Source organism: Paroedura picta, chromosome 12 (assembly GCF_049243985.1).
Source record: "Paroedura picta isolate Pp20150507F chromosome 12, Ppicta_v3.0, whole genome shotgun sequence".
In the NCBI taxonomy this organism is placed as follows: domain Eukaryota; kingdom Metazoa; phylum Chordata; class Lepidosauria; order Squamata; family Gekkonidae; genus Paroedura; species Paroedura picta.
This window is the reverse complement of record NC_135380.1, coordinates 45,079,742-45,106,592: the sequence shown is the minus strand read 5'-3', so window position 1 is coordinate 45,106,592 and position 26,851 is coordinate 45,079,742. Positions and strand designations below refer to the sequence as shown.

Below are 26,851 nucleotides of genomic sequence, written 5' to 3'. Positions count from 1 at the left end.
TCTTATGACCCTTGTTCCATTTCGTCTGAGGAAGAGCACTTGAAAGCTCACGCCTTGAATAAATCTTTGTTGCTCTTAAAGGTGCTATTGGACTCTACTAAGGTTGATTTCTGTTTTCCTCCAGGCGTTTGCTAACCCAGAGGATGCCCTGCGGAATGGAGGGTTGCAGTACCACCGAGAAGACCCGGACGTGGAGCGATGCCTCAGGTCAGCCTTAAATCCAGATTTGGGGAAAGGGGCAGGGAAACAGCAAAAGAGAATCCAGTCAGGAATGTAAGAGGCTGATCAGCTAAAGCAAAGAACAAAATGTCTCAATTTATTATAAAGTGCACTTTGTCAACAATAGATGTGGGCATTTCCCTACGTGTAAAATGTAGCTGGACAGACTCTGAATGTAAGCAGCATATTCAGGCCCCTCCACATGACGTCACCGACATCCCAAGGCTGTCCAGTAGTCGGGTCGCAATTTGGCCATTTTTGAAGCACGATGTCGTAAATCACCCTAAATCATGCAAACCCCTGGTGAACAACCAGTGAGCAACCAGGGATCAGACCGTGTGGAGGGGGAAATGCGAGATAGTCTTAGCAGCTTTGTCCCGCCCTGGCTCCAGCCCTCCCCTCTCCATTTCCTGCTTTGAGTAATTGTCTTAAAAAAAAATGTTTTTGCAGGACTGCAAACCTACATTAGCCAAGGTGAAATAAAATCTTCTTTAAATTGCCCACAGTCTTCTTGGGATCAGGCACGGCCCCTTTTTTGTTTTCTGGAGGTGGGAAATGAGCTGGGAAAGAGGAAAGGCAGGCGATTGATCAGCTTTCTCCCGATCGTTCAGCCACGTGTGCGCTTTGTGTGTGCCTCCTTTTAGCACAAAATGTCTCTGGGGGCTTCAGTGACCTTCTCACAACTCGGGCGGGCAAAAACAGTCCCGTTTGCACCTTCTGGAGGTGGGAAATGAGCTTGGGAAGGGCGGGCGGGCGGGTGACCTCCCGATCCTGCAGGGGTCTGAACAGCTTGTTTTTAAGCCTACCATTAGCTTAAAATGTCTTTTTGGAAATCTGCCCAGAAAGAAATAAAGTGCAAAAAAATACGAATCCCAAAAAGGGGGTGGGGATGCTGTATTGTTCTGGCATTTTCCCATAGCAATGGGGCAGTGCTGATTTTATTAAAGATGCATATATGTTTTGGCATTATGCATAACAACATGGAAGTGCCTTTAAAAAGTTTTTTTCAGGGCTGGGGGCCTGGGGAGAAAGTTTCAGTCCACAAGAGAACTGCTGTGCTGTGATTGGTGGCTTGCTGTGATTGACAAGCCAAGGAGCGGAGGGAGAAGTTCAGCTTGGTTTCCCTTGCAGCCCTGTCAGGACAATGGGGCAGAGGGAAAATGGGGGAGGGGTCTTCCCATGAGGAGGGCTGCAAACGCGAGATTTACCATCCCTCATCTGCCAGCAGGAAGCCATTTGCATTTCCCCCTCCATGCGTAAATTCCCATGTGTTTTGATCCCACTAGGTTCACTAGGTTTTGTTTAGGTAGACCCTATCCAAAATGCAATGCTATGAGTAGGCAAAGTAAGGTAAAGGTAAAGGTAAAGGACCCTTGGGGTGACGCCCTCCAGCGTTTTCATGGCAGACTCAATACGGGGTGGTTTGCCAGTGCCTTCCCCAGTCATTACCGTTTACCCCCCAGCAAGCTGGGTACTCATTTTACCGACCTCGGAAGGATGGAAGGCTGAGTCAACCTTGAGCCGGCTGCTGGGATCAAACTCCCAGCCTCATGGGCAAAGCTTTCAGGCGGCTGCCTTACCACTCTGCGCCACAAGAGGCTCTTGTAGGCAAAGTAGCTATATCTTAAATGATGCATTTTTTTAAAGAACAGAACACATTCAATAATTTCCATAAATATCTGTTTGTTGAGATTGTTACAGCTTTTCTAAAGTATTTCAAGTCATTTTTGATGTGGACAGATGTTCCTGCCGTGCTTCTGCTAAATAACAACGTAATACTGAAACTGTACCAGGACTGGCCAATCTGTGGCTCTTCAGATAACAAAAGACTACAATTACCATGAACCCCTGCCAATATGGCCTGGCAGGGCCGCAAGGTAATTGTAGTCCATGGACATTTGGAGAACCACAATTTGGCCACCCCTGCATGTAGACAAAGCAGAGCATTCAGAATATGGAAGACAGGCTTTCAAATAAAGGCCAGCTTGTCTAGTCTTCTTCAGTTTGTTGCCAATTTTCTTCTTAAAACACATCGCCTTGATCACTGAATGGGATTCAAGCCCTAAACGATGTAGCAGCAACAATCCTGCAGTGTGGGTTAGAGCGCTTCTGGAATTACTACGGATCCCCAGACCTCCGCTGTCAGCCTCCTAGGAGAAAGTGGCAGCTTTGGAGGGTGGACTCTCCAGCTTGCCTAATGATTTGAATGGGGTTGTTACCCGCCCTGAGCTGTATAGGAACGCTGGGCTGGAAAAATAAATATTCATTTGATACCACTCCCTAAGTCCTGCCCTCCCCTGCAAAAAAACTCCAGGAATTTCCGAACTCAGAATTGGCCGCCCACCGCACATTTGTCTCTTCCTTCTGCAACCTGGGGTTGCTTGGGCAAAATGTCACAGGCTGTTGCCCAGGAGAGCCTGTCAACGTGGAAATCCCTTTTTCCCCTTAAGGTGTCCTTTCTTCCTTCTCGGAGTGCCGTGGTTAATTTGCTCAGTTTAATTCATGCAAATGGGCTCTGCAGAAGCCTGGGGGCCGGATTCCCATGAATCATGGTTGTTGCGGTGAGCTAGAACATTCATGCTGGCAACGTTAGCAACTTCCTCCTCTGTGGCAAATTAGATCAGGAAGCTACCTGAGGGGTGACCTGCATCATCAAGTTACTAGCAAGTACACCTTGCCGAAGAAGGGGCAGGCACAAAAAATGAAAATAGCCGAAATGAAACTTGATTGTTAACTGAACTGAGATCTCCCAGCCTGACAACTCATTTCCAGGATTCTGGAGATCAGTTTGGGGGTTGGACTATGCGGGGTTGTGTCCCCAATGAGCTTCCTTCCCCTTAAAAATCCAACCCAGATCTCTGGGAATTCTTTAATTTTGTGTTGGCAACCCTGTCATGCAGCTCTTTCCACAAAAGAGATTTTGAATTTGATTTTAATTTGGCCTGGATCAATCCAGTCACGGCTGCTTTATGGGGGTTCCCAGACAAGAGCCATTCAGATGTGGTTTTGCTATCACCTGCCTCTGTGTCACGACCCTTGTGTTCCTGGGAGGCCTCCCATCCAAATCCTAGTGAGGGCTGGCCCTCCTTAGCTCCTGAGAGCTGATGAGATTGGGCTGGCTTGGGCAATCCAGCTCAGGGTTTGGGGTAGCCAAAATCTGTGGCTCTGCTTCAGGAGATTTGGGGTGTCAATGGTCACTCTCATCAGCTGGATTTTAGAAAGGGGGCAGGATATAGGGATGCCAGCCTCCAGGTAGGACCTAGGGTCCCCTGGAATTTTGCCTCCTGTCCACGCTAGAGAGATGGGTTCCCCTGGAGGACCCTGTGACATTATGCCCCACTGAGCTCCCTGTTCTCCCCAGGCATCAGATGGCTCATTTGCAGACTCTATGAATAAAGAACTAAGGGCAGCAAAACAGAACCTTTCCCTGCCCTCCTCCAAATACAAGGACAGCCATCCTCTCCCCTCTCAGCCTCCTCTTCTCCGGGCTGAACATTCCCAGGTCCCTCCGCCTTTACTCCTAGGGCTTGGTCCCCAGGCCGTGGATCCTCCTCGTTGCTCTCCTCTGTTCCCTCTCCATTTTGTCCATGTCGTTTTAGAAGTGAGGCCTCCAGAACTGCACGAGGACTCCAGGTGGGGTCTGACCAATGACACCTTGTGATTTGGTTGTGATGCCTCTGTTGAGACAGCCCAAGACTGCATTTGCCTTCTTTAACTGTCTGCTCATATTTAGCTTACAGTCTACAAACACCCCAAGAATCCTGTTCACATACACTGAGGGTTCCACCCCTTCCCAAACTCTGCCGGCCAACACCCACAAATTTCCCAGCTTCAGGCTGGCAGGCCTAACTCCACACACACCTCTTCAGGAATTTCAGAACCTGGAGTTGGCACCCTCACTGCAATGGATAGTTTGAGGTCAGCTGCTTTTGAATATGGAGGCTTCATGTAGCCACTGGACAGCCCATCCCCTTTTAAAGCCATCAGAACTAGTGCGGTCCTCACGTTATCTTGTGGCAGTGAGTTCCATAAGTCAGTCTTGCATTCTTTTTAGGCCTTTCCATTTCATCCACTTAATTGGGTGTCCTTTAGTATAATGGCAGAAGGAGTAGAAGTTAAACCCAGCTCAGGAGAGTGCCTTCTACCTTTGTTGTCTAATTAGACTGCAAATGTGGTCAACTGGGATGCCAGCCTCCAGGTGGGACCTGGAAATCCCTTGGAAATACAGCTCATCTCCAGACTACAGAGATTGGAGTCAGTGGCATTATAACCCACTGAGGTTCCTGTTCCCCCAAGGCTCCATCCCCAAACCTTTAGGATTTTCCCAGTCTGGATCTTGCAACTTTACCCCTTTAGGTGGGGACCTTACCCCCTCCATCACCTGCTGGCGGCCAAGGGGGAACCTGGCAGCCCTATCAATGGAGCTCAACTTCGCTACCCCAAGAGCTTCCCCAAGACTGTTTTGGTAAGAATCCTCACAGAAGTCATAGGGTGGGCAAGGGAGTGAGGAAATCTGGGCTCCTCCTGCTACAATTTAGCTGCTTCTTCCTTTCCCTTTGAGGGGTGCCCAGCCTGTATTGGTTTCAGTGGGTGAAACTGTTCAAAGGAGAAGCAGCATCTAAACTCTCTCCCTCCCAAACCAGTTTTATTCGCATTTCACACACTCTGGCAGGACCCAGTTTCATGCCTCCCTGCTTCTCCTGTGTGTTGTCCCTTAAGAGAAGGAAGGGTTGTGCAACAGCAGGGGGTGGGGGGGAAAGAGACAGCCTATAAATGTTGAAATAAAACAAATGGTGAGTTTTAACTGCTGCAGTAAGAACCCAGCCTTTGGCTCTGTTCCTTGCCCCCCACCCCCCCATCCAGCACGGAATCCTGGGAGTTTGGCTCCACTGGATTTTGTTCCTTTGCACAACAGAGGAAGAGCCCCAGACATGGCAAGTCACAGCTGCTGGCTTCTGGATTCATCCCTGTCGAAATCTTTAGGGTGGAAGCCAATCCTTGTAGAATACATTTTGCTTGTAGAAGAGGAAGAAGAAGAGTTGGTTTTTGTACCCTGTTTTTCACTGCCTGAAGGAGTCTCAAAGTGGCTTCCAGCCTTCCCTTCCTCTTCCCACAGCAGACACCCTGTGAGGGAGGTGGGGCTGATAGAGGTCTGACAGGACTGCTCTGTGAGAACAGTTATAACAAGACTGTGACTAGCCCAAGGTCACCCAGCTGGCTGCAGGTGGAGGAGGAATGGATCATCAAACCCAGCTCTTCAGTTTAGAAACTGCTGCTTTTAACCACTGCATAAGCTGCCTGTGTGCCTCTCTTAATTCCTCACAATAGTTGTGCCAGCTGGGTCAGTGTGTTCCTTGGACTGGAGTGACCATAAAAACTTCAGAAGCCCTGCTGGATCAGACCAGTGGTCCATCTAATCCAGATTCCTGTTTCACTGAGTGACCAACCAGTTCCTCTGGAGAGCCAACAACAGGGCAGAGAGGCTGAGGCCTTCTAAAGAACATCAGAAGAGCTCTGCTGGATCAGACTAGTGGTCCATCTAGTCCAGCATCCCGTCTCACACGGAGGCAAGCCAGTTCCCCTGGAGGGTCAGCAACAAGGTACAGAGACCAAGACCTTCCTAGGAGCACAATAACTGCCTAGCTGGGTCGGACCAGTGTAGGTCCATCAGTCCAGCATCCTGTCTCATGTAGTCGCCAACCAGGTCCTCTTGTGGGCCAACAACAGGCAAACCTGCATGAATCTCTTAATCCCTCTTAAAGCTGTCTATTCCTGTGGCCATCACTACATCCTCTGGCAGCTAATTCCACATTTTAATCCCTCTCTGTGTTAAGAAGTATCTCTTTTGTCCATTCTGAACCTACTGAACCATAGATTCATTGGATGGTCTCTTTTGAGAGAGGGAGAAAAAGTTCTCTTTCTCATTCTTTTCTTTCTTTTCCTGCGGGGCGGGGCGGGGGGGGGGGAGGGGAGGCAGCAGCCTCACAGAGAATGAGGAGGGGAAAGTAAATCCAAGAGGCAAAGCTCTGCTCATAAAAATGTGGGCTTTTGGGGCACAGTCACTTTAAAACAGATCCCAAAATGAGGGCAAAACATTTTGTGAAGGAATGGCAACCAGGAACCAGGCAGTCTTTGAATTGACGCCCTGACCAATCAGCAACAGACTACCGCGCTATGTCAGTGTCAGCATCGGAGACGCAGGGGAGGAAGAGGAAGTTAATCTGGCAAAATGCAGAACAGCTACACTTAATACTGGGATTCTCAGGGTGAGTTATTATTTTTTTCAAAATCGGTATTCTTCTTTGCTTTCTAGTCATACTAGTAAAAAAGCCCATTGTATCCAAATACAATAGGCGCTAGCAGGGGGGGAGAGTGAGGGACTGGCGAGGGCAGGGTGAGGAAAGGTGGCTTACCGTAGAGAGGGCTGCAGCGACAGCGGGCGGCTCCTTCTCGGTGGGCGGCTCCTTCGCGGTGGGCAGCTCCTTCGGCGGGCGGCTCCTTCAGTGGGCGGCTCCGCGCGGCTGCCGGGGGCTCCCTGGCCAGCGGCCTGATGCGTCAGAGGCACTTTGCGCCTCCATCGCATCAGGCCGCCGGCAAGGAAGCGACAGTTGCTTCCTTGTCAGTAGGGTGGGGATTGGCCCGGCCGATGGTCTGTCCAGAGGAAGGGGCCAATCGGCACCCTTCCTCATCCTGGACAGAGCCTGCCCTAACTCCTCCCACACAGCCCTTATGGCGGCGCCACGGGCTGTGTTAAGATACTGACAGCTCAGGTTGTTGTTTGAAGCTGCCAAAAGCACTCCGTTGATACAGGGAGAACAGTAGACAAGGAGATAGAATAGAGCAATAGAGCAAGGGTCCCTGAACTTTTTGATCCTGTGGGCCCCTTTGTTATTTTGACACAGTGTGGTGGGTGCAACCTCAAAATGGCTGCCACAGGAGGCTGAGCTAGCCACAAAATGGTTGCCCCAGCTTACCGTCAGTCCCATAGTGAAGATCCTTGTACATCAGCAGCTGCCAATGAAATGTTTTTTAAAAAAATCAGCAAAGCCAATTAACTCTCCAGTGGCCAGTCAGAAGCCTTTCTTGACAAAATCCATATCGGGCTCTTCCTACTTTCTGAAAACACTTGGTGTGTGTCAAGACAGGTGTTGGTGGGGAGTTGATTGGCTGTGCTTATTTTTAAGAACATTGGTTATGCCTCTACATTTACAGAAGCCATGAGTACACCATGGGGAATAGTCTCCCATGGAAGCAGGCTCAGCCTAGCCTACTTCACAGGGTTTTTGTGAGGACAACACAGAGGAGGGACAACCCATGCATGTTGTCTCAGTCTGTCTGGATGAAGCAGGAGCTTCATCTTTGCAGGAAGCAGATCAAGATGGGCATTTGTCAGTCTGTAGCAGTAGAAAAGAGTGAGAGTCCATGAGCACCTTCAAGACAAACAAAATTGTTGCAGGTTTTTGTGAGTCACTTCTGCAGGAATGGTGAGGAGCAACAGCAGAGCAGCGTGGGCTAAAGCTTGTGGACCAACTGGACTGCAAGGGTTATAGATGTGACCTGACAATACGGCTGGACTGATTCTGCACTTACTTTGTTTTTTCCATGGTGGAACCTGCTGAATTCAGTGCGATTTGAACTTGGTCTTCCTCTATCCCCTCACCCCTATTGAAACAGAAAGTGTTCTGCACTTAATTGGGGAAGCTCAGAGTGGGAAGGGGAGCCAAAAGCAGCAGCAGGAGTCTCTTTCCATCTTTTCTTGAATTGGAGGGGGGAGAGGATTGGAGAAAGCAAAGGACAGGGGAATAAATCCAAGAGGCAAATCTCTGCTGAGAGAAGTTAGGGCTTTTTTGAGCTCCCTGGCCAATCAGGGAAAACTGCTTTGCTATGAAGCATGGAGAAGAGTTAATTTGCAAAAAGCAGAAATCTGCACACTTACGGAGGGAGATTTTTCAAATATTGAGGGTTATACCCACTTCTGGATATCGGGGAGGGGGGGGAAGGTAGGGTCACTCTGGATCAATCATGTATGTTGCAGAGGGAAATTTTAAAGTGCCCCAAATCAAAATGGAAATCGAATTCAATGTATACAAGAGGGATTTATTCAACCTGTGAGTGGGTAAAAAGCCCTGTGCAGACTACACCCTGGTCTTTGGATGTTTCCTTATCTTCAGAGAGCAGGCACCTGCTGTAGGCACTCTGAAGATCCCAGAAGCTGCCCGAACATTGTCCTATCCCCCCCCCCAAGAGCAAGGCTCAGTCAGTATTGGCTGCTGCTTTTCTTGGGGTCCACTGGGGATCTGTGGGAGCTCCCTGTCCCTCTGCCCCGGTGCTTCTAAAAGGAAACGTTGTTTACTCCCAGCTGCTCCTTCTTCATTCAGTGTTCTTGACTCTTGGGTCAGAATGGAGGGAGAAAGTGTGTGTCACGCCTCAGAAATTTTGGTGAATGTGACTCTGGCATGAAGGGATTTATTATTTATTGTTTGAGAGAGAAAGCCGGCTCTGGAATGTAAGCAAAGGATTTATGGGTCCGCTGGCTCTCATGCGCAGCAGTGCTCCATGCAAAATGTTCCCAAGGGTTGCTCAGCTCTGTAGATTTTCTGGGATCGTGTATGTAAGTGAAGGCCTGGGCCCGGGTGGTCAAACTGTGGCTCTCCAGATGTTCACGGATTACAGGGGTTCAGGGAAATTGTGGTCTGTGGACATTTGGAGATGCACGGTTTGGCCACATCTAGCCTTTTCTCTCCTTTCCTCCCTCCTTTCCAGTCCTTCAGCAGTGTGTCTGCTCCGGCTATCCCTGTTTATCTGGGGCAAGCTCTTCTGCTCTCTGCTAAGTCTTACTCAGGGGCTTACTTCTTCTCCTCTCCTCCATTTTATCACAGCAACCCTGTGAGGTAAACTAGACCTGAGAATGCTTGACCGGCTGAAGGTCACCCAGAGAGCTTTCATGGCACAGTGGGGAATTTGAATCCGGGTTTCCCAGATCCTAGTCTGGCAGTTTAACCATCATGCTCTCTCTCTTTTAGGACAAAACTTGTCCAGTGGCACCATTAAGACCAACCAAGTTGTATTCAAGCTATAAGCTTCCCTGGGCATGCACGTTTCTTCAGATATGTGTACACAAAGCATGCATGCACACGAAAGCTTATACCCAGAATTAAACTTTGCTGGTCTTAAAGGTGCCCTTGGACTCAAACTTTGTCCTGCTTCTTCCGACCAACACAGCAACCCCCCTGAATCGATCTCTCTTTTAGGGTTCAGCATCTTCTCTGGCAGTATCTGATAGGTGGTTTAGGGATACCTTTGGGTGTGGAGGACCTGTGCAGATGCATTTGCTATATGCTGTATGTAGCCTGCTGTTCTGGACCGCAGCTGCTAAGCTACCTTAGCAGCTGTTCAAAACACATCAGTGCACAGTTATGCATTCCTGGTAGATTTTTTAAACCCATGAACATTTGGCATCTTGGCTTTGAGTCTGCAGAGAACAGGCTGTTCTGGAGGAAAGGAATGTAACAGGCTGATGTGGACTGGAGGAAGGAGGATGTCTTGAGAAGCATGTTGCAGGAGAATAAGGCCAGAGGAGCTATCTGTGGAATGCTGCATGTGTGTTTAGGGGGGGGGGGATAGGAGGCCGAGTCTCACCCAGCTACTGGTAGGGGATGGGAATGGGGTGGGATTGGCAGGTTGGGAAACTCCTGGGGATTTGGAGATGGAGCCTGTGGAGAACAGGGAAATGGTGTAAAATGGCATAGAGACCTCTCTCCAACTGTGCCTGGGTAAGCAAGTGGAGATCTAGGTTGAGTCTGCACGTGGCTTTTTATCCACTCCCAGCCCAAATAAATCCCTCCCCTCTGCACTGAATTCGATTTCCATTTTGATTTTGGCATTTTAATTTTCCCTCTGCAACATGCATGATTGATCCATGGTGACTCGACTTTCCCCCCATGATATCCAGGAGCAGATATAGTTTGCTATATTTGAAAAACCGCCACCAGCATAATTGTAGATTTCTGCTTTTTGCAAATTAACTTCCTGCTCCGTGCCTTGTAGCAAAGCAATCTTTCCTGATAGGCCAAGGCATCAGTTCAAAGACTTCCTGGTTCCCGGTTGCAAAGCTCCCCTCCCTGTTTTAAAGTGACTGTGCTCCAGAAGCCCACACTTCTCTCAAGAGATTTGACTCGTTCTCTGAGACGCTGCTCCTGGCTCGGGAGTCAAAAAAGAAGAAAATAAGCACTAGTGCCAGCTGGACCACCTGACCCCCCCCCCCAGTTCACGAAAGATAGTTCAGCTTCGTGACCACCACTCACCTCTCCATTCTGTGCTTTTTCAATTAAGTGCAGCAGGCTTTCTGTTTCAATTCGGAGGGAGGAAGGAGGAAGACTCAGGTTCAAATCGGTCTGAATTCAGCAGGATCGACAGTGGGGGGAAAAGTAAGTGCAGAATTAGCCCTGGTTGTCAACAAGTAAATAGAAGGGGCACATATAGTTTTTAAAGCCCTGGCCATCAGTGAGCCAAGTATTTCTAACAGAGGTATGTGTCAGCTGATGTGCAGGAACTTGGAATGCTTCAAGAACTGGTTCACATGGTGGGGCTGCAGTTCCCAACCTCCAGGTGGGGTTTAGCGACCTCTCTGAATTACAGCTAATCGCCAGAGAACACAGATTGGTTCTCCTGCAGAAAATGGCTGCTTTGAAAGGTGGTCTCAATGGAGGGATATCCAGATCTCCAGGAATTTCCCAACCTGGAGTTGGCATCCAATCTGTCCTCTTGCCATGCAATGGGCTGGATCCAGCGACCTGTTGGTGGAAGGAAGTGCTTGTGTGGATCTTCCTCTGGCATTTGTTTCTGGCCCTGGGGAAGCTGATCCCTAGGGGCAGAGGCCACGTCAGTTGGGAGGCTCTTCCTGTTTGCCTAGTGCTGGATCCAACCAGGGGTTTGGCTGCAAACAGCACAGGCCACTGGTCAAAGACTGGCACAGGACGTTAAAAGAATTAAACTAATTAGGGAGATAAAGCAGCTTTAATGTTCAGCAGGTCTGATACTTACAGTACTCAAACATTTTGAAACTGGACCCACTTCCGAATGTTACCCATGCTGGCTGGATTGAGTCCTTCTTGGAGGGCAAGGATAGCAGGATGTGCCAATCACCCGCAGTTGGCAAGGAAGAGCCAAATCCCTTGGAGTGGATGAAGGGGAGTCACAGAAGTGTGCTACAGAGTGCAGTAAATAAACCCCCCAAGACGTATCTTGCAAAAAAAGGAAAACTTTCATTTATTCAAGTGAAGCCAGTTCACACTCAGGTTGCAGCTGAAAGGAGAGAAAAGCCTAATCTATGTTTTCCCTTCACTTATGTCTCTTGCCTGACACCATGTGTGAGGGAGTATGAGGGCACTGCGGCTACAGGAGAGACCTGCGAAGGGGTGGGTCTCCATGGGAGGCCATGTGGGCCGTGTGAGTGATCAAAGGAGAGGTGTGTGGGGCAAGACTTTTCCCGCCTCCTGCCCATGTCTGGAAGTGCTTTCCCATATTTGGAGGCGCATCCGAGGCTGCAGGGTGCAAGGTGCCTTGGAGTGGTCTATATATGACGGCGGGGACCAATCAGAAAAGGGCTGGTGTAATGTAGACTCATGCATGTGTAGTGAATGTTTTGCAGCATCATAGCTTGTAACCAATTGCAGGAAGACACAGATCAAAATTACCATCTATGGAAATAACACCTCTACCCCCTTAGAACGATGTAGCACCCTTCCTCCCCCCCCCCCCCCAGTGTCCACGCATGCTGAATCGCTCTCTCCAACAGGGAGAAGAGAGAATGTGGCTGCTCCCCCCTCCCCTTGGGAAAAGCATGGGGACCGGACTTCCACTCCAAGCTGGAAGGGGTTGAAGCGCCACAGCATGAATCACAAACTGTTTTTTGGTCACAGGTTTGAGAGATGCAATGAACAGCTTGAAACAAGACGGCCAACCTTTTTAAAAAAATGTACGGAATGGTAACTTAATGCTGGGAAAGGTTTCTAGAAGTGCTGGGTGAGTCACCAAATGGTTCCTTGGCTTTCTTCTTGGAATGCTCAGGTCAGTCTACAGCAATTAAAAGAGAATGGAAGCAACTATTAAGCAAGACTCTGCTTCTAAAGACAGCTCTGCTCAGACAGCAGAGGACTGAACCTCCGTGTTTGGAGATGCCAGCCGTGATACCAGGGGTAGGCTCCATTGCTGAGTTTGCCCTCGGGTGCAAGCCTACCTTCCTCCAGCCTTGGCAAGCAAAGGGCACCTGAGTGGAATCATAGAACCATCGAGTTGGAAGGGGTCATCCAGGCCATCTGGCCCAACCCCCGTTCAATGCAGGATCAGCCTCGAGCATCCAAGATAAACATCTGTCCAGCCACTGCTTGAAGACCTCCAGTAAGGGGGAGCATACCACCTCCTTATTCAAGAGAATTAAAGGGAGATAGGCATCTTTACCTGTGGCATTCTTGGCTTGGTGGAATTGTTACCTGAAATAGTCCTGTCTCCTGAATTTATGATGGGGGAATTAAGACTTCTATGAGACAAATAAACAATGTGAGAGGAGCAACCAGTGAGATAAAAAGAAGAAGAAGAATTGGTTCTTATATGCTGCTTTTCTCTACTCGAAGGAGGCTCAAAGTGGCTTACAGTCACCTGCCCTTTCCTCTCCCCAAAACAGACACCCTGTGAGGTGGGTAAGGCTGAGAGAGCCATGATATCACTGCTCAGTCATAACAGTTTTATCAGTGCTGAGGCAAGCCCAAGGTCACCCAGCTGGCTGCATGTGGGGGAGTGCAGAATCGAACCCGGCGTGCCAGATTAGAAGTCCGCACTCCTAACCACTACACCAAACTGGCTCTCACCAATCCATCGGTGCATAAAAAAGAGAGCATCTGTTCAGAAATCTCAGGCAGAGGCAGTTATTAAAATTAATAAAAAGAATTTTTTATAAAACAAAAAGATTCCTAAAAACATACATGCAATTTAAACTAAACACAGTAATACAGGCAAAAGTAAAGAGATGACTGGGTGTGAAAGGGGTAGAATTCAGGTCAGAGGAAAAATATATCATATGATGAGAGAAGGGTCCGGAAAGAACAGTCCACCCGAAAGCTGAGTTTCATGTAAGGAAGAGCCAAACGCAAGAGCAGAGATGGCTTGTTGCTGCTCTTTTTATAGTGAATTTTGTATCTTGTGAGCTGGGAGCAGGGCATGGAAGTCCTAAGACAAATGCTTGGTGGGATCAATTAGGCAATGTTACAGAAATGAAGGGTTCATTAATGGGTGAACTAGGCGTTGATAAAGAAATTTTAATGGGCCATTAGGAAACCTTTAGAGCTGACACAAGTCTCCATGTGAGTCTTGGGAAGGGACTATATCTGCATTTCGGCTGGAAGGTGTGGAGGACCCTCTGTTAATGGGGTTTTGATGTGCCAGTAATTAAACGACAGGAGGAAGCTACACAGAATCTGCTTTTGGCATGTTTCTGACATGCAAAGCATTATGGGTAGGCTTTCCCTGCCCTGCCCTGACATGCTTACAGCAAACCAGAAATGAAATGGAGGATTGCAGCCTCTTTCCCCTTTGTACAACAAGGGGCGTACCTGGGATGTATCAGAATGTTTGACCAACAGATATCTGCGTATTGGCTCTCAATGTAGTTTGGGACAACTGTTGCCAAATAGCACAGAGTTGTCAAAATGCAGGTGAAGCCTGAAGATCTCTCAAAATGACATCTGATCTCAACCCCACTTTCCCAGGAGAAAAGGGCTGATTTGGAGGGTGGACTGTACTCCTGCTGACCCTCCCTGAACTCTCCCCTCACTTGGCTTCACCCCCAAATCTCCAGGAATTTCCCAACTCAGAGTTGGCAGCCCTGTTAACCGACTCAGATGAGTTTCCTTTAAGGCTTTAACTAGGGTGCGGTATTGGGCAGGCCCCCGGCCCGATTTCTGAAACAAGCAATTGGCCTCAAGGAGTGTTTCACCTCACCTTCACCATGGCCCACCCCCAAATCTCCAGAAATTTCCCAACCCAGAGCTGGCAACCCTAAAGGCACAAGCAATGGTTGTTTCAGCAGATCTCTGTGGCAGTGAAAGGCTCCCTGCCCATCCCATGAAGCAGAGTCACTGGAGACTCTGACCATTTCTGCACAAGGAATCTGTTCCTGGACAGCCTTTGAATGTTGGCAGGCTTGAGAGCCCCCTCCACATAATGTCACCTTCATCCCAAAGCTGTCCAGTAGAAGGCTCAAGCTTTGGCCATTTTTAATTTGTGATTACGGGAATCTGTTTTAATTAGGGTTGGGCGCTTCGGCTCCCACCTCAGCCAGTGCTGCTCCACAGGAGGGAGGGGAGGGGAGGCGTGGCGTTAGCGTGTGCACCCACTGATGCCCACGCCTCCCCTCCTCCCCGCAGTGCAGCACTGGCTGCGGCAGGAGCGAACGGCTGCTTCAGGCGCCAAAGTGCCCAACCCTAGTTTTAATGCTTAATTGTCAATGTTAATATTAATCAATTTACATTTCATTCTGTATTATTATAATTTATATATGTATTTTGCATTACTGTAATCCACCCTGAGTTTCCAAAAATAGGGCTGAATATACTTATCCTAGGTGATTTAGGCTGATCCTGCATTGTGCAGGGGGTTGGACTAGATGGCCTGTAGGGACCTTTCCAACTCCAGGATTCTATGAATGAATGAACTCTAAGGTTGCCAACCTCCAGGTCAGACATGGAGTTCTCTGCTAATTACACTTGTTCTTCAGACTACACTGCTCCGAGAGAAGGGCATCTTGGGCAAGGGGACTCCAAAGGCATCCTGGTGGTACCCTGCCTAGCTCTCTCCCTCCTGCAACCCCCTCCCTCTCCAGGCTCTAACCCTAAATCTACAGGAATTTCTTGCCCTGCCTTAGCTACCAGCTCTTGATGCTCCAGCTGGGCTGAAGCGTGTGAATCCTCCAAGTGAACTCCTGTGATCAGCTGCAATGGTCTCACACTCTGCAGCCCATCTGGAATTTCCCTGGAGACCTGCTGTGGCTGCACTCGATCTCAGAGGCAGAGGTGTTTGAAGTGCAGGCAAAGGAGCCCCAATCTGGAGCAGCCTGGCTCTGAAAAACAAACAGTCTCAGCACAGCCCTCGTCCCTCCCGGGGCCTTGCCTCGGTGAAGGGCAGGAAGTGGCTGAGCCAGAGGTGTTGAGAATCGCTGGCAGCCTTGTTTATGCAAAGGCCCTTTAATGTCCCTGGGGAGAAGCCAGGAGTTGTGTGTGCATGCCGGGGGGGGGGGGCGGCCGGGAAGTGGCGCAACCGACCCATTAACGCGGCTGTGTTTATGTCCATAGGCTGATCCCCCCCTTAATGGGGTTTTGGAGACGACAGCCACCTGTCTTTTCTTCCCGCCCATCCCACTCCTTCCCTCTCCCCATTGCATGATGATTTTGGGGTCCACTGTACTTACGCAGTCCCCAGGGTTTTTGGCATGTTGACCCACAAGTCCAAAGTGACACAATTTGGTGACCCAGCCAGGGGTGGCCCAAGGTTTTTTGGTCCCTGTGGCAAATGATGACTTTGCCACCCGTCTGGTTCAGCACTCCTTTTTCTACAGTGGCTAACTCATTTCTTCTGGGGAACCGAGAAGCCTCACTCAAAAGGTGCAGTTTTCCCTGGGGCAACTCCCAAGCAAGCAACACTTTGATGCTACAGGGGTCGAGTCCAGCCGCAGACCACCCTCTGCTTCTCTGTGGCTCCCTCCAGTTGCCCCTCAGTTCCCGAGGAACTCACTGTAGTGACCATCAAGGCACATTTGACTTGAGCAACAAGTCCATGCAGGTAAGAAAAACAACCAGCCGATGAGTGACCTGACGACGCTGTTTCCAGGGTCAGATCTTGGCTTCCAAAATACCAAAAGTGAGCGGTGGAAAGGGGGGGGGTCGGCTGTTAGGGAGGGCTGGCCCATCACTCACTTTGGGATCCCAGCCCACAGAATGGGAAACATCGCTGAACATGTCTTTAGCAGAAGCGGTCTTGCCAACTGTGGGCCTTCAGCCTCTATGCCTCTCAGCAGGAATTCCCCAGTTACCAACACCCACTTCTTCCTACCCTTGGGAACAGACCTAGAACTCTCACCTGTGTGTGTGGGGGGGGGGGGATGTGAAGGGTTTCCTGGGCTTTGTGGGGTCTGTGGGGGAGAAGTCCTAGAACTCTTACATGTGGGGGCCTGAGACTTGTTTCCTGGTCTTCGTGGGGGCTTGCTCTTCGTGGGCAATTGCTCATGCGCCTGTGTTCCTGAATCAACATCTTCAGGCAGATCCTCAAAACGATTGCTGAGCATCAATGGGGCAGAGCTTCTCCTTACGCTTCTACTCCTATGCGTAACAGCCTTCCATTTAATACCCTCCTGTGTTCGGTGCTCCTGTGTTTGTTTTGATAACTTTCCCTCCTCCTGCACTTGCGCACTCAAGAGTGCTTCATGAGTTCTGTCTAAGAACTCTTCACTCTCCTTTATATGATGCAGCGTATTCAAGAGTTCCTCTAATCCCTGAAACTTCTCCTCCAGCAGAGCCACTAATTTACGCTTGCTGAATGTGTAAAAGCTGTCCCCCTGAGGTAGGAAGACAGACATGGTGCAGACAGAATATGTCACTACTTCAGCTCCTTCAGTCATCATGCCACTTTGATCCATCCAAAATTCTTCTCAAATAGTCCTGTACTATACTGAATCCTTCGGCTTGAACCTCTAGCGAAGAGCCGACAGCCAAAAGTCTTCTAGCTCTTGCCCTTTGGCTCCTTTCAGAATCTTCTGGCTTGATCCAGAACCCAAGAGTCCTTTGGTGTTTGTAATATTGTGCATGCCTCTGGCAAGCAAGAGCCTTTTATAGCACAAAGGCCCAGTCAGCAGAGGGCAGAGCTAGAGCTCCTGAGTCAGCTCCTGAGATACCACTTCCTCCTCCTCCCGGCTCCAAGTACTTTACTACGTCAGCATTGCAGGCATGGAACAATAAGTTAGCTGGTGGTGGTTTTTCAAATATCGAGGCTTATATCCACTCCTGGTCAACGTGCCATCTACTTCTTCATTGCCCCAGTCCCTCTTTTGCTTGCAAGCTCTCTCTTTCCCCATGACTGGCATTAAAATCCTGGGCCTCTAATGAGTCATTAACTCGTCACTTGCTGGAGGATAAAGAGCTCCTCGTTTCTGCAGCGGTAGCTTGCTTTTTATGTAAGGCTTTTTATAATCTCTGATCAACTATTCACCTTCTTCTTTTTTATTTTTATTTTGGTTCTTATCTGTAATGCCAATAAAGGTATGATTGATTGATTGAGACGAGCTGTCATTTCAGAGGATCCCCAGGTCTTGCCTGGAGGCTGGCATCCCTGAACCTTCATGCAATACGAGATCATTGAGTCCTCCTTCCCAAACAGCCCTTTCCTCCAGGGGAACCGATTTCTGCTGTCTTGAGAGGAGGTGTCACTTTAGGGCAGGGGTAGTCAAACTGCGGCCCTCCAGATGTCCATGGACTACAATTCCCAGGAGCCCCTGCCAGCATTCGCTGGCAGGGGCTCCTGGGAATTGTAGTCCATGGACATCTGGAGGGCCGCAGTTTGACTACCCCTGCTTTAGGGGATCCCCAGGTCTTGCCTGGAGGCTGGCATCCCTACCCCCCTCTGGTTGGGTCTGCCCATCTTCTGTCCCTCAGCCTGCCTGGGAATTAAGATCACAGGAAGAGGCCCTCCTGACAGTGCCACCTGGCCCAGAAATTTGGCCTTCTGGTCACTTGAGAGGGCCTTTTTGGTGGCAGCCCCTGATTGGGGAACAACCTCCTCAAGGAGGTGTGCTTGGCCCTATCAGTTTTTTTATCTTCAGGAGGCAGTTGAAGATGGCTTTATTTAGGACTGCCTCTGGTGAAGTTGCTAGCAGTTCTAGATCATGGTTTCAAATAATGGTTTCAAATGTATTTTATGTGTTTTGCTTTTTGCTTTTTTATCTATATTGTGAATGGGCTTGGAAGAAAGTAAGGTGGCTAATAAATGCTATAAATAAATAAACATCACAAGGTGAGCACGGTAGTTCTTTCCCTACCAAGAGGGCAGGATTGGGCCCAGGAAACTGGCTGTGCAGCAGCTGGGCTGCCGGGATGGAAACCGCGATGTCACTGACCCCTTCTCCCCACCTACCATAAATGGTCTCAATGTTTAAAACACTCCAAACCATTCTGGTTTTTTCCCTGTTGTTGTGAAGGGAAGGAGAAGTGAAAGCACATTACTCTGACTAGGTGAAGTCTATTAGGGTTTTAAAAAATGTAGACAGCTTGCCAGAAGCAAGACACAATGATACACTGAATTGCAGGAGATGGAAATAAACCTTCTTTAAATAGCCATGAGCCAGCTCTGAAAGGGGGGGGGGGAGGCTAAAGACCTGCTAACCTTGCTTCTCCAGTTTCTAACTTTGCTTCTTCCTGCCACCCTTAATACAGAAAGGGAACTAGAGACCTGTTGGCTATCATGGGGGGGATACGTTTGATGGCTTCAGGCCGCTCTCAGAAACTGAAGTGGACAAGTTGCTGGGATCGGCCCTCCTGCCCCCTGATCCCTGTTCGTCTTGCTTGCTCAAGATGAGGGACCACTGGCTAGGAGGCCCTCTGGGAGAGATTGTCAACCTTTCCCTATCTACTGGGGAGTTCCCAGTGGGGCTAAAGGAGGTGGTGGTCTGCTGAAAAAGCCATCACCGGACCCGCAGGACCTGGCCAGCTACTGCCCGTTTTTGCATCTTGTGTTCCATGCGTAAGGTAGTTGAAAGGGCAGTGGTGGACCAACTCCTGGCATTCTTGGAGGAAAGCTGTGCACGTCCTGATTGGGCTGCTGACCAGAAATGAAGTCCGGGCAGTCTCTGCCCACCAGAGCCCTGATCAAGTATTTTAACAGCGAAAGCTGTTACAGATTAATGTTTTATTGTAAGCTGCCACGAGTTCTTGGAGAAGTTGCAGGATATAAATCCAAACATACATTAAATAAATAAATAAAAACTGGTCTTTCCAAATTCCTGTTGACATTTGCAAAGGAGAAAGTACAGGTGGACAGGCTCTGTAGACAGGGCAAACAATCAGCTGGGGAAGGTGTGTGTGTGGGAACAATGGAAAAACTTTTCTGAACAGGCCTTTCCTGTAGGCTGCTTGGGGTGGCAAAAAAATACATGCAAGAAAGAACTGCAAAGCTTAGCTGAGCCTTTCTCAACTTTTTTACCATTGGGACACCCCTGTAACAGTCTTCAGCTTTTGATATACCCCAGAAGAAGTGCAATCATGCAGAATATGGTTGGGAAGCATAGCTGCTGTGTACATGCCCACCCGGGGCCCCTCCCCTTCCCACCCTCTCCGGGCCCATCACTGGCCAATCTGGTGGGGGTGGGTGGGTCAACATGACCATATATAGTCATATCACCCAATAAATGTTTAATCAATTAAATGTATATTTAACACTTAGCTGCTCTTATAATATTTGAGCAGAAGATTTCTGGGAGGAGCTGATCTGGCCTCTGTTTCCGGTCCACAAGCCAAGCAGGACGTGCTCAGCTTGGCCCATGGACCGGAAACAGATGCTGGACCAGCCCCCAACGAACCCGGTTAGGGGCAGTCTGGCGCAATTGGCACCAGTCTGCCCCTGATCATCGTCGGGAGAGGAGGTTGGTGGGCTGAGGGGGTGAAAGGAGTTCCCTGGACTGAAAACGCCCGCTGAGCTTTGGAGAGGTTATGGCAGGCCTTTTCGGGGCAGGGGGGAGGGCTGGTGAGAGGGCTGCCTGGTGGGGGGACAGGACGGGAATGCTAGCTCCTGTTTTATTTTAAAATACAATGGGCTTTAAATCTAGTGTGTACATGTGTATATGTACATGTATACATACATATGTATATATGTGTGTGTGTGTGTGTAAATTAATTAGCTCCCACCTATTCGGGAAACCCTTCCAGGGCCCTCAAGAAGCCTCTGGTTGAGAAAGCCTGGGATTGTTATGACATGAGGATTAGGCCTGACTCACTGCTCATTGTGGATTGCACCAAATTCCCACTGCTGCACTATGTAGGTGCCGGTCCAGTGTGGTTCCGGGCACCGTACAACTCAGGCCCTCGGTTGGCCTGCAGCAAGGGAAAGCTGATAAACCCACGCTCCCTTCTTTGACATGGGGCTTACCAAGGCCTATATCAGGCCCAGGCCATGCTGCAGAAGAATCGGACCATCCTGGCCCAGCTCCTCCCCACCTGCACCTGCGTATGCCGTCTGGGGCATTTTTGTTAAAGAACAAGGGTTTGCATCATTACGCAATGCTTTCTTTTGAAAGTCCCAAGCCGCTTCCAGTGCAGTGGAAACTCGCCACCCCAGCTGCCTTGTGGGAGCACACATGTGGGGCAGATGGGGTGCAGTGGGCCAAACAACTCCCTTGCAGTAAACATCTATTTTAGCTTCATAAGAGATGGGGTGGGAGGGGTCTGCAACTGAATTCTGTTCCCCCATCACATTTCGCTTAAATGACACTCCTGGAGGCGACTAATGCAGGCCTTTGTCTCCATTAAAGTTCTTCCTTGGGCTGAACAGGTGAGGTGCCAGATGATTGGAGGAGGGCAAATGTTGTCCCCATCTTCAAGAAAGGGAAAAAGGAGGATCAGGGTAATTATCGACCCGTCAGCTTGACATCTGTAGCTGGCAAAATTTGTGAACAAATAATCAAAGACTCGGTCCTTGAGCAGCTGTTGGTTCCATCCTATTGGTTCTGGTTCATCATTAAACAGTCGTCCTTGAGCAGCTGGAACAGAGAGCTGTGATTTCTAAGACTCAGCATGGGTTTCGCAAGCACAAATCATGTCAGACCAATCTTATCTCTTTTCTTCGAGAAAGTGACTACCTTGCTGGATCAAGGGAATGACATGGACATAGTTTATCTGGATTTCAGTAAAGCTTTTGATAAGGTTCCACATGATATTCTTGTTCACAACTTGGTAAAATGCGGTATGGATCCTAATTCTGTCAGGTGGATTAATAACTGGTTGAGAGATCATAACCAAAGGTTACTTGTTAATGGTTCAGCATCTTCTTGGAAAAGAGTGACAAGTGGAGTACCCCAAGGATCTGTCCTGGGGCCTGTGTTGTTCAACATATTCATAAATAATTTGGATGAGGGATTAGAGGGGATACTTATTAAATTTGCAGATGATACTAAACTGGGAGGGGTAGCAAACACAACTGAAGACAGAATCAGAGGGAGCCTAGCAGGGATGGGATGTCACAGCATTCCCCTTCCAAAGCTGCAATTTCCTCCAAGGTGAATGAGATCTAATTCTGGGTCAATGCCAGGCCCTGTATGGAGGATGGTACCTTTAGTGATTGGATCCGGACACTTGGGCTGAGGTTGAGCCATGCTCAAGTTTCCCATATTTCACAAGGGCCATTTTGCAGTGGTTTGGAATGTGAACGATCTCGAGGACCAGGGAATTCACTTGCCCAGGAGGAGAGGATGGTTCCTTCCCATTGCTGCTTCCGTTCTGACCCTCCTGTTCTTCCTTTCAGGGCTCACCGCAATGACATGGAGAACATCTACCCCTTCTTGTTCCTTGGGGCGGTCTACTCCCTTCTGGACCCCAACCCAACCCTGGCCCGGATCCACTTCCTGGTCTTTTTCCTTGGCCGGATGGTCCATACCGTGGCCTACCTTTTGAAGCTGAGAGCCCCGACACGATCGGCGGCTTATATCGTGGCTCAGCTGCCCTGCTTCTCCATGGCCTTGCAGATCCTCTTGCTGCTCCTCAAGCACTGGTGATCGCTGCATGCCTGGGCAGAAGTCTGAATGGACAGAAGTTGGAGTGAAGGCAGACAGCGACTTCTTTGTGGTGAAACGGGAGGCTCTTCCTGGTGTTTTGCTCTGGGACAGAACCCTGCCCCCCTGCAACTGTCTCCCCTTCATACTCTTCCTTCCCACAGAGTGGGCTGTGCAACATGGGGGGCCTGATCCTCCTGGTCTCAATAAAACCTAATCTTGTTCGTCAGCTGGATTTTGGTGTGGAGTAGAAGGGTGGGCATGCCCGGACAGCCCTGGCTTATATCAGCAGGAGGAGTGTGCCAGTTCTCCATTTTAAAGGACTGAGCAGAAGGGCACCTGGCAGCATTTCTTACTGTGATGTTACTGTTTGGAGTTCTGCCCTTGTTACCTGGCCCAATTCTCCACCTTTGGACTTCCTGTTGATCTCAGAATTCCATACGGAGGGTCAGCACTGTCCTTCTCATTTTGTGGGTAAGCCCTGAGTACAGAGTCCACTGGCACATCCCTTCCTGCCCACCCACTTTCCATCTGCCTAAGGTCACAAAATCAGCATTTCATAGGGTCTCTTCTAGACCCAGGCTTCCTTGGCCTGTGGCGTGTCTGTCTTCAAAAGTATCTACACCGAATCCCTCTGTGATGCTGGACCTGGGTGGGCTTCTCTTCTGGTGTTTCCCCTCACAGTGAGAGTGACTGCCTTGTGGGAGGGTGGGTGGGGAGGATGGTTTTCAAACTGAAGTCACCCCTCTACTCATGGTGGCCTGCAAGACAGTCATTTGGACCACAGATCAGGCCCGGCACATAAGGAAGTCAAGTGCTAATTGCACATAGTGTCTCAGCTTTCCAGAGGCAAGTCTTTTGTCAAACCAAACTGCATGTTTTCTTTCAATCAGACCAGATTATTTATTATCCCCAAGATTGACATTTTGCTCTGCTCAAGCTGAACCCCAAAAATCTTCAGGTATTTCGCAACCCAGAACTGGCATCCCTGCTAGTCAAAAAGTGCAATTTAAAGAGGATTTTAGCTCCTGTGCATTTGAATTGGTTATTCCCTGACTTTGGAGCTGGAATTTTTCTCCAGACCAACCTGCTCACTTACAATTTTGGCCCTTGGGAGCCTCCTGTTCCTTTGCAGGAAAACCTGGTGAGGCTGTGAAATACGGATGCCAACTCCAGGCTGGGGAATTCTGGAGATTTGGGGGTGGATCCAAGGGAGGGCAGGGCTTGCAGAGGGGAAGGACCTCAGCTGGGCACCCTCCTCCTCTGTCATCTGGAGACCACAACAGGAGACAGAATCAGGATACAGGGGGATCTTGATAGGCTAGAGAAGTGGGCTAAACTGAATAAAATGAAGTTCAATAGGGATAAATATAAAGTTCTGCATTTAGGTAGGAAAAACCAAACACACCAGTATAGGATGGGGGAGACTTGTCTTGGCAGTAGCATGTGCGAAAAGGGAGGCAGGTTACAGTGGCTGAGTGATAGGGATGTGAGTGTCCTGCATAGAGCAGGGAGTTGGACTAGATGATCCAGGAGGTCCCTTCCAACTCTATGATTCTATTACCAGTTGTAATTCTGGGAGATTTCCAGGTCCTACCTGGATATTGGCAACCCTACTGTGAGGAATATTACTTTTCCAATATGCAACACCACTAGTCTTATTGGGACACTCTGGTTCAGTGCCGTGTGCCCTGCTCTCAGCTCTGACTTGCATTTCTTCATGGGAAGGTCTCTGTTCCCAGGGATGTCACGAAAATTGTGGTCTGGCATGATCCACACTCTGCCTGGTGGGATTAGAACCTGGCGCCTGCTGGGGCTGTCGCAGCCTCAGTCTTCTGGCCCTTTTAATCTCTCCAGTCCCCCAAGGAGGAATGGGCCAATGGCCTCCTTATGGTATGGAGAGAAGCTGTAGAGAGCAATTCTCTCTGGGCCATGCTCAGCTCATGGTGGGTGTTCTGTTTCAGGAGTGCCCCTTGATGTTAAAAGGTGCTCACATTTTACGCACCTTCTTCCCTTTCAACTCATAAAAATGTGTGTCTTGCTTTTCTTCTTCCTGCTTTCCCAAAGAGACCCTAACATGAGGTTTCTCTCAAAGCCCTTTGGAGTAGTGACAGATTTATGGCCAGTTTGTGTCCATTTACTTTCAAGATATTTTTTATCCCATGATAGCATCTTTGTACATTAACTGTTGCATGAACCAGAATTCAACATACAATTTGTGTGTGTGTGCGTGTGGTGGTGGGGCTAATATATTATTGTAAACTTCACTGATGAGATTTCTTCTCTGCAGATAGCTCTCAGTGCAAGCTGCTTGGTGCCGTTGTGTGTGTGTGTGTGTGTGTGTGAAGTTACAACTGAATATGTCCCCTGAATCAGCAAATTCCAACCTGCTGGTCATCCCTGGGCCCAAGGAAGTGTGCTTAGCTTCAATCAGAGATGGGGCCTTTTTGGCTCTGGCATCAGCCTGGTCAAAATGAGCTGCCTGTAGAGACCTGGGGCCTTTTGGAGCTACCAAGGTTCAGAAGGGCCTGTTGGAGGCCCTCTTCCGCCAGGCATCTAGCTGAGGCCAGTGCAAAGACATAGTCACATCCTCTCCTGCTCCCCACGTCACTGGAGTCGGGGTGCTCAGACCCCAAACCTAGCCTAGAAATTTTACTTAGAAAGATGGTTGGAGCATTTTATATATTTTAAATAAGACATTAGATTTTATTTACCTATTGTTTTTGAAACCATGTATGTATGGATTTTTACATGCTGTTAAGCTCCCCAAGACTGTTGCCAAAGAGGGATGGTCTAATTAATAATAAATAAATAAATAATAACCTAGTGTGGTTTAGTAGTTAGAGTGTCAGACTAGGATCTCAAGGATCTGCGTTCTAATCCCTGATAGGCCATCCATCCACTCTCAGTGAACCTACCTCACTGAGTTGTTGTGAGGAGGAAATGGAGGACAGAACAGTGATGTAAGCTACTTTGGGTCTCCGCTGGAAAGAAAGGTGGGGTATAAATCAATAACCCTCTTGACAGATGGTCCACAAATTAAAGAAGAACTTTGGCAGAAGAAGAAGAAGAGTCAGTTTTTATACCCTGCTTTTCAAAGTGGTTTACAGTCACCTTCCCTTCCTCTCCCCACAACAGACGCCCTGTGAGGGAGGTGGGGCTGAGAGAGCTTCTGACAGAGAACAGCACTATCAAGACTATGATGAGCCTAAGGTCACCCAGCTGTCTGCAGTTGGAGGAGGAGTGGGGAATCAAACCCGGCTCCCCAGGTTAGAAGCCACTATTCCTAATCACTAGAGCATGCTGGCTACACCAAGCCCATTTGGCCTGAGGAGACAGAGACCTGAATCAAGAATGCCCTGGCAGATGCCAATTTCCCCCCAACATAATTAAATTCAACTGATAGTTAGATCTACCCAACCTGGTCTCCCCAGCTGTTACGGTTTCATCCATAGTCATTACTAGAATTATCACTATTCTTTGCAAATATTATTGTTGTTCTTGTGTTTTCTGTGTTGAATTGTTGATGCTCAAGACTGGTTGTTAAAGCAGAATAAAGAACACACTGACTCTTCCATCACAGGTTCCTTGTAGGAGCTGCTTGTCTTGAATGAGTCCAGACTTCAAATTCATAGGAAGGGCCTTGCTTCTCTTTGGGATGGACCTGAGGACTTTGGCTGCCTTGATTCAGGGGTTGTCTTCTGAGGCCAAGAATTGTTCTATCCTTCAGAATATTCCCCTCACCAGAGACTGGATGGGGGGAGGAGGGTGTGAAATTGTGGCTTGACTTTTTTATTTGGGCAGGGGGAGAAGGCGAGTGTGAGTGTGATGGAACTAGGAGTTTATTGGGGGCACTTTGGGGGGCTATTTGCACACCTGGGAATATCAGTTGTGCTGTCTGCTGCAGGGATCATAGACGCACCTTGTCCTCTGAGGACCTGGGTGGTTGTGGGTCGGTGAGGGAGGGCACTTCTCCATTTCATTGCCAAATGACCCATTCCCATGCTTCCTCGGGAAGTCAGAGGCAAAAGCCACCTCATACCCTTTTAATATGACAGACTGAAGTGACCCTAAAAAGTGTGCCATCTTTGGCATTCCCTAGAGCTCATCCTCAGGCTGGGGTGGGAAACATGCCATTCAGGGCATGAAGTTAGAGGCTAGCATGAGGCAGTGGTTAAGAGACTGGTGGACACTTATCTGGAGATCCGTGTTTGGTTCCCTACTCTTCCTCCACAGCTGGGTGACCTTGGGCTAGTCATAGTTCTCTTAGAGCTTTCTCAGCCTCACGTACCTCACAGGGTATCTGAGAAAAAGAAGGTGATTGTAAACTGCTTTGGGAGTCCCTTGGGGTGTGAAACGCACAATTCTATTCCTATTCTAAATAATCTCTTTCACCTCTCCAGTTCTTTAAATACTTCCTGATGAAGAGCACTGGAGAATGTGTGGTTTTGATTGGCCTTAAGAAAAGGTGCTACATGGAAAAGCAAGGACTTGCGCCTGGCTACCAAATGCAGACTAATTCTATCTACCATATTCCCAGTGGCCAATTATGGCTGTGAAAGTTGGACCATGAAAAAATCAGGCAAGAGAAGCATCGATTCGTTTGAACTCTGGTGCTGGAGAAGGCTTCTGCCTGTGGGCTCCATGGATGGCAAAAGTCACAAGCAAGCAAAAACTACAGCACACAAAGCCTGATGTATCACTGGGAGGCAAAATCACGAAACTCTGGCGCCCTTTCTTTGGCCATATCATGTGATCCAACTCAGTGGAGAAAGCAAATATTCTAGGATTGGTCAGTGGAAAAAGGAAACCAGGACGACAGAGGGTGCAGTG

General features: G+C 48.9%; 1 protein-coding gene across 3 annotated transcripts in view; it reads left to right on the top strand.

Annotated features, from left to right (window-relative positions):
* Window positions 1-25,595, top strand: part of PTGES (prostaglandin E synthase) — a 65,836-nt gene extending 40,241 nt beyond the window's left edge. For all 3 annotated transcript variants that reach the window (XM_077304907.1, XM_077304908.1, XM_077304906.1), the window contains 2 exons: window positions 125-207; window positions 21,772-25,595. In XM_077304907.1, coding sequence (XP_077161022.1) covers window positions 125-207; window positions 21,772-22,021 — 333 coding nt within the window. In that variant the 3' untranslated portion in view covers window positions 22,022-25,595. The remainder of the gene's footprint in view (window positions 1-124; window positions 208-21,771) is intronic.
* Window positions 25,596-26,851: the final 1,256 nt, after the last annotated feature.